The following is a 10,590-nucleotide window of genomic DNA, read 5'->3' on the forward strand; positions in this document are numbered from 1 at the left end:
CTCGTCTCCTCTAATGACATTCCAGGTTAGTTTTTGATCTTCATACTCAAATTTTTATCTCTCATTCCCTTAGAAATCAGCGATGGGGAGTAACAACAACAAGAGTAATGAGAAATTAAGATTCTGTATAGACAGAGGTGGAACATTTACAGACGTATACGCGGAACTGCCCAACCAATCCTCAGGTCGCGTATTGAAACTATTATCGGTCGACCCGTCAAACTACGATGACGCACCTATCGAAGGCATTCGAAGAATCTTGGAAGAATATACTGGCCAAAAGATTCCCCGTTCTTCCAAGATTCCAACTGATAAAATCGAGTGGATTAGAATGGGTACAACTGTAGCTACAAATGCATTGTTAGAAAGAAAAGGAGAGAGAATTGCCCTTTGTGTTACTAAAGGTTTTAAGGATTTACTTCAGATTGGTAATCAAGCTAGGCCCAACATTTTTGATTTAACTGTTAGTAAGCCTAGTAATCTTTATGAACAAGTTATTGAGGCTGATGAACGAGTGGAGCTCGTTTTCGAGACTGATGCTTCTGCTTCTAGTGTTAAAGGGGTTTCGGGTGAGCTTGTGAGGGTTGCCAAAGTTCTTCATGTACAAGGGTTGAAAGGCTTATTGGAAGGGTTGTTGGACAAGGGGATTAGATGTTTGGCTGTTGTGTTAATGCATTCTTATACGTACCCTAGGCATGAAATGTTGATTGAAGACTTGGCTTTGAGTATGGGGTTTAGACATGTTTCTTTGTCGTCTGCTTTGACTCCTATGGTTAGAGCTGTGCCACGCGGTTTCACTGCTAGTGTGGATGCCTATTTGACACCAGTTATTAAGGAGTATTTGTCGGGGTTTATTTCTAGATTTGATGAGGGGTTAAGGAAGGTGAATGTTTTGTTTATGCAATCAGATGGTGGGCTAGCACCAGAGAATAGATTTTCTGGTCACAAGGCGGTTTTATCAGGGCCTGCTGGTGGTGTCGTTGGTTACTCACAGACGCTTTTTGGGCTTGAGACTATGAAGCCCCTGATTGGTTTTGATATGGGCGGCACGTCTACGGATGTGAGTAGGTATGCTGGAAGCTATGAACAAGTGCTAGAGACACAGATTGCGGGTGCCATAATTCAAGCTCCACAGCTTGACATAAACACTGTTGCTGCTGGTGGTGGTTCAAAGCTTAAGTTCCAGTTTGGAGCGTTCAGGGTGGGACCCGAATCTGTTGGTGCTCATCCAGGTCCAGTTTGCTATCGTAAAGGAGGTGAGTTGGCTGTTACAGATGCAAATCTCATTCTTGGAACTGTTATACCTGATTGTTTTCCTTCCATCTTTGGGCCAAATGAAGATCAACCATTAGATATTAAGGCTACTAGAGATGAATTTGAAAAGCTCTCGCACAGCATCAATTCTTACAGAAAGAGCCAGGATCCATCAGCTAAGAGCATGACTGTAGAGGAAATTGCACTTGGATTTATAAATGTCGCAAACGAGACAATGTGTCGTCCAATACGGCAACTGACTGAGATGAAGGGTCATGAGACAAAGAATCATGCTCTGGCTTGTTTTGGAGGTGCTGGGCCCCAGCATGCTTGTGCGATTGCTAGGTCATTGGGTATGTCTGAAGTGTTAATTCACCGGTTTTGTGGGATTTTAAGTGCTTATGGGATGGGGTTGGCTGATGTAGTTGAAGAGGCACAGGAGCCGTACTCTGCTGTATATGGTCCTGAAACTATCCTTGAGTCTTCTCGCAGGGCAGCTTTTCTGTTAGAGCAGGTCAAGCAGAAAATGAGACAACAGGGCTTTATAGATGGAAGTGTCAAAACGGAGTCATATCTAAACTTGAGATATGAGGGGACAGATACTGCGATTATGGTGAAGGGACAGAGTGAAGAGATGTTGGAGACAGACTATGCCATTGAGTTTGTGAAGCTCTTCCAACAGGAATATGGATTTAAGCTACAAAACCGAAAGATACTTATCTGCGATGTTAGAGTTCGTGGTATTGGAGTCACGAATATCTTGAAGCCCTGTGAACTCTCGGCTGTTTGCACTACCCCAAAGGTTGAAGGTCAATACAAGATTTATTTCGAAAAGGGATGGCACGAAACACCGTTGTTCAAACTTGAAAATCTTGGATACGGACATATCCTGTTAGGTCCTGCAATTATCATGAACGGTAATAGCACTGTGATTGTAGAGCCTGACTGTAGAGCCATTATAACCAAGTATGGGAATATCAAGATTGTGATTGATGTGGCCCCAAGTGTAGTAAAAGTAGCAGAGAAGGTGGCAGATGTAGTGCAACTTTCAATCTTCAACCACAGATTCATGGGGATAGCCGAACAGATGGGACGAACTCTACAGAGAACTTCCATATCAACCAACATCAAAGAGAGGCTTGATTTTTCTTGTGCTTTGTTTGGTCCTGATGGAGGATTGGTAGCAAATGCCCCACATGTTCCTGTGCACTTGGGAGCTATGTCCAGCACAGTTCGTTGGCAACTGGAGCATTGGGGAGACAATCTGAATGAGGGAGATGTTCTGGTCACCAACCATCCTTGTGCAGGAGGTAGCCATCTTCCTGATATAACTGTCATCACCCCTGTTTTTGATAATGAGAAACTGGTATTCTTTGTGGCAAGTAGAGGGCACCATGCAGAGATTGGGGGTATAACTCCAGGAAGTATGCCACCTTTCTCAAAGTCCATATGGGAGGAAGGAGCTGCAATAAAAGCATTCAAACTTGTTGAGAAAGGGATCTTTCAAGAAGAAGGTATAGTCAAACTTCTTCAGTCCCCTTCATTTGACGAATTCTCAGCTCGCAAGATCCCAGGTACTCGCAGGCTTCAAGACAATTTATCTGATCTTCGAGCGCAAGTAGCTGCAAACCAGAGAGGAATATCCCTCATCAAAGAACTCATTGAACAGTATGGTTTGGATGTAGTTCAAGCCTACATGACCCATGTGCAGACCAATGCAGAAGGAGCTGTCAGGGAGATGCTGAAGTCAGTGTCAGCTAGAGTTTCGACTCTATCACCTGACTGCAGAGAGAAAGATTTAGTGACTATAGAAGAAGAGGACTATATGGATGATGGGTCTGTCATACACCTAAAACTTACTATAAATACAGAAAAGGGTGAAGCTATTTTTGATTTTGATGGGACAAGTCCTGAAGTATATGGGAACTGGAATGCACCAGAGGCAGTAACAGCGGCGGCTGTTATATATTGCCTCCGCTGTTTGGTGGATGTTGATATCCCCCTTAATCAAGGTTGCTTGGCTCCGGTGAAAATCCATATTCCAGTGGGTTCATTCCTATCTCCAAGCGACAAGGCTGCTGTTGTGGGAGGTAATGTTCTTACATCTCAAAGGGTCACCGATGTTGTACTTACTGCTTTTCAGGCCTGTGCTTGTTCTCAGGGTTGTATGAACAATCTCACTTTTGGGGATGACAATTTTGGCTATTATGAAACAATTGGAGGTGGTAGTGGAGCTGGTCCTAGTTGGGATGGAACTAGTGGAGTGCAGTGTCATATGACTAATACTCGTATGACGGATCCAGAGATTTTCGAGCAGCGATATCCGGTTCTCTTGCACAAGTTTGGGCTTCGAGAGGGCAGTGGTGGTGCTGGTATTCATAGAGGGGGTGATGGACTTGTAAGGGAAATAGAATTTCGACGCCCAGTGATAGTGAGTGTGCTTTCAGAGAGACGCGTTCATGCACCTAAAGGGTTGAATGGCGGGAAGGATGGAGCTCGTGGTGTCAATTACCTGATTACGAAGGATAAACGCAAGGTTTACCTAGGAGGCAAAAACACAATTGAGGTCCAGACTGGTGAGATTCTTCAAATTTTAACACCTGGTGGGGGTGGATGGGGTTCTCTTTGTTGATTCACACTTCTTTAGTCTGTTCTTCATCTTGGAGGTTCTGTCATTTTTTCAGTCCAAGTCATTTATTATTGGGGAACAAGCGTGATGTCGAGTTTGTTGTAAATGAGAATAATGGGACATTTAATTTGTAGTCTCGAATCTCTTGAGCTGAGTGATTTGTTACCTTGACAATCAAGTCGATAAGCATAAAAAGGTGAGGCTTATTGTTTTTAACAGTAGAATTTTCATGATGAACTGTTGAGGTCCATAGGTAGGTTTCAAAGATAAACTTAGCAAGTTAAATCGTATTTAGTACTTCAATCCAGAGCGCAAGCCTTTGGAAGATGCAATATGAAAAGTACTAGGCGATAAAATGGTATTTTGTTTTGTTCAAATGTGAAACTGTGCTTGGCAAAGAAAGAAGTTTAGATAGCAGTACTTCTGTGAACTGCTTTGTGCAAAAGTATAAAGGCGAGCATCTATATATGTTGAAGTCCACAACAAATTAGATCACGCCAAAACTTTGCAGCTAGTGAGTTTATTTTTTGCAGCAAGATTAATTGAAATGCTATACGTCTATAATTTGGGTTAGGGCAGACCCACACCGGTTACATTGAAAGATCGTAGCCCGAAGGCTTACATTGCTCGAAGAGAACCTAACCCGAAGGCTCTCGCCAATGTGCCCCCATACCAGTTACATTGAAAGACCTTATCCCGAAGGCTTACATTGCCCGCCCCCATACTGGTTACATTGCCCGAAAGCTCTCGCCGATGCGCCAGTTTTTAGTAGATCCAACCGCCTCCACCTTGTCCATGAAGACTTGCTTTCGCTCCTTGGTCTACCCATTGTAGTAGCATCTTGTCTCTAGTCCGAAGGCTCACTTGGCCCAAAGACCCATCACATAATTACACAATAAAGAAATTCCAACCAATACTTTTGGAATTCGAACTTACAACCTCTCTTCCTCCCATGAGGAGAGAGGTATACAACCAATTGAGCTAGAATCCCATGAGGAAAGGAGTATACAACCAATTGAGCTAGAAGCTCTTGTGTATACGTCTATACTTAATTTCATTATTATCATGAATGAGCATACATAGTGCACTGTCAGATTAGAATTAATTTGGTCCAATACTATACTGAATTAGAGCACGCCCACCATGTTTGGTTGGAATTTCTTTCTTGTTATGAAATTGTTATAGTTCTAATAAGACGCCAAGACCAATATGTAACGAGACAGATGTAATGATTCTACACGCCCTTGATTTAATTGGAAAGAAACATAAAAGGTGTTGGGAGGGTGAGAAATTTGAAAGAGAGTGAATCTGTCTGTGGACAGGCATAGAAATTCTGTCCACGTTAAGGCCCCACGTTTTCTTTTAATTTGTGAAAACAAGCGACAGTTGAAAGGAGTATGTTTCGTTCTTAAACGATGGATTAGATTGTAACAGAGGGAGTAATAAGTGGCAACATTTCCATGGGGTCATAGCATTGAGTGGGGACCTGGGAAAGTTCTAGCAGAATTTGAGCTTACCACATACTCTATTTTATTATCATCGAGGAGTTTGTGGAAGTTATCTCAGAGTTTGTGAGCCGAGTGGACAGTTCTTGCATTTTGTGTACGAACTTAAGAAATTATTGCACTGATAAGAGAATCCCACTACTTTTCAGGTTGTGAGACATAGAAGAAATAATGGCGAACCACGGTTGCATCAATGGAATCATAGAAGGTGTTAACTTTTCTTCTCCTGTGCCTGTTATTGCGTTATACATTGCTGGAGCTTCAATCTTATGCGCGATCTTGATGCTTTATGATATTGGATCTGAATTTTTGGATATCAAGGGATGGCTTTCTTGTAAATCATTCAAACTCAATTCTCTTCCTATCAAGCGATGGCTTCCTTGCAAGTTATTCCAACTCAATTCTCTTACACTCACTCTACTTGGTATAGCAACCAAACTCCCAGTCGATCTAACAACCAGTATGCCTAGTCCCCAAGATCAACTTTCAAAACTTACAGGGACTGCATTTATATGTATCTCTATGGGTTTTCTAGTGCCTTCTCTTGGCGTTAACAGCGAGTCCGAATGTTTCACAAATATGGTGTCTTTGACCATATTTGTAATTACCGTAGCTGTCAATATCTGCATACAACTACGTACTGGTGTGATTGTCCTCTTCTTCGCGGAACATATCATAGTCTTGGTTTTGATGTTTTTGTTGCTCCTGATATTGTGGTACATTTCTTCGATGATTAAAGTTCATAAGAGAGTCACATCTGATCGATATAAGGATCTCTTCACAAAGGGCAGTAGTAGCATGTTCGAAAGATTGAAGCTGTGTTATTTGAATGCTTATTGCGCTGATCCACAATATAACGTAAGCATCGACCCAATCAATACTGTCATTGGCACAATCTGCCTAACGTGTTCAGTCATTACAATGCAACCTACATTGAGATCACTCATCTTGAAACAGTTGAAATTCTGTCAAGGGAATTCTGATTATGACTGGTCTATGATATTAATAGTTGTGGCACAAATCATCACTGTCATTGTAGGAACTTTTGCAGTTGTCTTTAGATGGCGTAGCTTGGCAAGACGGATGGAATTTGAAAGTGTTGGAATCTCTTGTGTATTTCTAAATACTAGTGTGTGTGTGCAAAGTGGAGGAGATGAACAAATGGTGTTCTCTCCACTTTAGTGCATAGTAGATAGTCCCACATTAGTTATCCACCACATCGGGTAGGGTTCGGGCCTGGGCTTGGGCTTACAGTTGTGGGTAGTGGTTTGACGAATAGCTTAAACTTGTTTTGCCTTTTTTCTTGAAAGCAAAGAAGTTTCAAAATGTTCTATTAGGAGTTGGTCTCTCTTTCTCCTAACCTCTATAAATAGGACCGTGAGTCCATAGAGAGAAGAGACTTGATCGAAACTCAACTCGAGAAACGTAAAACTCAAACCAGGTCATTTTCTTCTTCTTCTTCTTCACGTCGGCCGCCAAAGAGAGTTATATTGTCGCTCTAGAGGGTAGTCCGTTCTAGTGCAAAGTCGCCATCGTTAACCATTGAATCCTCTGTGAGGAAGACGCATGCTTTTGCCTTTCTTCGCACCATTGGAAAGGGCTTAAATCTTTTCTTAAGGATGACCTAATCCGCTACTTGGGTTATTCCCGCCATCACCGTCCTTGTTTCTTCATTACTACTTCTCCTACGTTTCTACTTTTAGTTCTTTTCTGTTCATACAACTATTCTAACAATCTTAAGGAAAAGAGTTTTGTAGTAGAACAAAGGAGAGTGCTTTAATACGACAATCAAAAGATATGTCTTTTACTTTGAGTTATTGTTTGTGTTATTGGGTTATGACTTTAAAAAATTTCTAATAATTTCGTTTTTGGTAGGGAAACCAATTAAAGATTGAATATTTATTGATCTTTTGTGGTTTATCAAACCCTATATGGTTGTAGACCTTTCTCCTACGTTTGTGGGAGTCAAATATGAGATTTCTATCAAGAAAAACGTCAAAGTTCGTCTTTTTGACAGCAGCTGCGTCACTCGTTACGGAAACTGCTATAACTTTCAGGTCAGAGCTCGGTTTTGCAATCCGCTTCTTGTGTTGGATAGATGATTCAAAGAGCTTTCCAGTGGTATAAGGCTTGATACCCAATTCGTCCTGAGCTGGTTTAGAATTACAGTTCTTTTGAACTGTTTTTATAGAAGGAGGAAAATATGGTAATCCGGTTTTTCAATCGGTTAGGTATCGTATTCTTTCACTCTTTGCAATTCTTTTGGTTTGTTTATATGGTGATATTCTTGCCTTGAGTTGCATGCTAGTTTTCTTAGGAGGGAAATCCCTAAGCTTAAACTTCTTTAATAACCTAGTCAACAAATTATATGTGTTTATCACTGATGAATTAATTGGTTTGACTAGAAGTAGTTTGATATTAATTTTCTTTGTACATATGTAGATGTATATAGATGGTCTAAGAGAGACCTTAAGATAGTTAATATCAACCACACTCAAATCTTGGATAGTAATTATAATGTATTCAATGCATAATTGTTTACCTTTATTGAGTGAACGTGTTGTTAGACGATGGTTATAATTGTACTGTTGTGAAAATACATGTTAGATGAAGTAACTTTTAGCTTATATCCAATATAGCATATGTTAAAGTTGTGTAACATGCTAGTTTTGGATATTAATCATCGTGGATTTACTTTAAACTTGATAATAGTTTATTGGTAAATTTTTCTAGTTAAAGACATTAATGGGTTGAGCCATTAGATGTTGTGGTAGTACTTGAGGTCTTGTTGATAGGGTATTCTATCTTACTTGAGCTCATGTAAAAAGAGGAGGTGGAGTCCTCAGTTGTTTTGCATATTCAGTGGCTAGATTTGCTTAAATATCGTATACTTTTTGTTGTGAGGGGTACAATTAAAGTTTACTTTTCATGAACCTATGATATGATATTTACCATGTTTGGCATGAATGCATTATTTAACATTGACATAAAGTTTAACCATGTCATATATTATTAAGTAATGAGCATTGTTGTCTATGAGAGGAAACAATATGGGAAACAATCAATATCCTCTTAAACCTAATTTAGTCAAGGAGACGTAAGGTAATGGTTTGTCTTCTTAGACAATATCCTCTAGTGACTATTTTAGACAAGGAGATGTAACGCTTGTAGATTGTCTTATTAGGCATTATCCTCCTATGACTATGGATAAATAGCCAAGGTGATGTACAAGTGCGTGGATTGTCTTCCTATGACAGTTGGAATGTTGAATGATGAAAAGAAGGATGATAATGATATTATCTCGGGTAAAACCCTTTTCATCTAATTCTTCTATTCTTTAAGATTCATGAGAATCTTTTGTGGATTTCCTTTCATATAGATAACATGAACATAATATGACTATGTTTAATATGATCCAGAATCATAGACTTGAGTAAAGTATATTCTTGTCATAAGAGTGCATTTTATTATTGTTGTTTCTTTTAGTGTTTGTAAGCGGTATAATGTGTTTTGCATGTAAGTTTGATTAAGTTGAGTAACTATTGAACCGTGGGGTGGTGACCCATATGCATAACACTGTTTTTTACCATAGTTCATCTCACAAGATAATTGGAAAGACACCAACTACAAAGTATGGAAAGGTCTTGGGCCTATCCAAAAATGCTTCAAAATGTGGGGGGTGTCTTGCCAAGGCTATTGTGAATGAATCTAAAAGAAGTCTTTTTGAGACCTAGAATTATCTAGTAGATGTTCATTGGTGAAACGCATAATAGTGATGTTTGTTTTCAGTTGTCATGAGTGATAACAATTTTGTAGATACCACACTGTTATTGAATGTCTTATATGCTAATTTTATTTGAGGTTGTGCTTTCTGAGAAATTGGCATAGAGTGGTTGAATGTTCATATTGAACTACATATAAGATAATCCCATTATTTCTGCACAAGAAATTTGGAAGACTATCAATGAGTATTTCCACCATTCACGGTGATGATGTTTATATGTTTCTTGAGGAAGATTCATTAACCTATAAGGAAGTTGTCTGTCTATGAGAAGTGTCCTTTTTGAAGGATACAACTCCTCTAAACTGGACTCTTGATTTATTGGGGGATCTATAGGTTGAATTGGATCTTCAAGAGAAAACTAAAACGTGATAGTTGTATTGCAAAATACAATGCTAATAATAATAGCCAAGGGGTTTCAATCAAAGACAAGATTTATACTATTTTGAAACCTTGCTCATATAACTAGAATTTCTTCTATAGAATTCTAAAGACTCTAGTTGAGTAGTTGTGCGGAACTACAATACCAAGTAGTACCGTGATGATGAGTCAAGGTATACAATTTAGTTAAATATTTGTATGAGTTGATTCAAGCGCCTATAAATGGCATGAGCAATTCAACAACATATTAGTGTTATATGGATGTCAAAGTACCGTTGTTGATAAAAAATGTGTACTTTCTTTAGAGTAAAGCAAGACATATGTGTTAATCTCTCTTTGTTTAGATGATTTAATATCATGAGTGCTAGCATTGAGAATGTGTATGAGACAGAGAAAATTCCTATTTGAAACACATCATAAACCGGCCATTGAAAATGATAGTTTATTATGTTGTTAAACTCATTTTGTAACTACTTGTTGTCAAGATGTTGACGTTTTGAATATGGTTGAAGGCCACATCGAACCCTTAAACCAGACCCCGGATGGTATAGGGGAATTTCGGGCACTACAGAATTGAATGACTGGTGAATATAGGAATTAAAACTCATGTTGGTCTCATTATATTGTTATAGCACTTAGTAGAAATATTTTTCATTGAAAAGTATGGGTATTATGATAGTAAGCATGTGTTAACACCCTTTGTGGCAAATATCCATCTTATGAAAAATAATTTCCTTGTGTTTTCTCATACTAAATATGTCAATATCAATGGTAGCCAATTGTACTTGATGGATAATGTATGTGAGACATGACATTGCCTACATTAATGGCATACTGAGCTGATAACCCATTGTGTCCTTATAAGGAACTTTGATGTATATTGTCAGATTATCCAAGTACTATAGCAGAGCCATTGATTATGGACTGATATTTAGTAGATTTCCATCATTGTTAGAAGGGTAATATGTTATAAACTGGATCCAGTAATGTTTATGTGTTTACCTTTGGTGGAAATTGAGTGTCTTGGATATCATCCAAGC

The 10,590-nt window shown here is 39.1% G+C and overlaps 1 protein-coding gene across 1 annotated transcript; it reads left to right on the top strand.

Moving 5' to 3' along the window:
- OXP1 (oxoprolinase 1) lies at nucleotides 1–4,101 on the top strand. The gene has a single exon (XM_086608059.1). The coding sequence runs from the start codon at nucleotides 83–85 to the stop codon at nucleotides 3,884–3,886; it is 3,804 nt and encodes a 1,267-aa protein (XP_086464185.1). The 5' UTR covers nucleotides 1–82; the 3' UTR covers nucleotides 3,887–4,101.
- Nucleotides 4,102–10,590: the final 6,489 nt, after the last annotated feature.

Source organism: Coptis chinensis, chromosome 4 (assembly GCF_015680905.1).
Source record: "Coptis chinensis isolate HL-2020 chromosome 4, ASM1568090v1, whole genome shotgun sequence".
Lineage (NCBI taxonomy): Eukaryota > Viridiplantae > Streptophyta > Magnoliopsida > Ranunculales > Ranunculaceae > Coptis > Coptis chinensis.

Excerpts from the sequence above, each read along its gene's own strand:
- OXP1 (XM_086608059.1), top strand. The coding sequence starts at position 83 with ATGGGGAGTAACAACAACAAGAGTAATGAGAAATTAAGATTCTGTATA.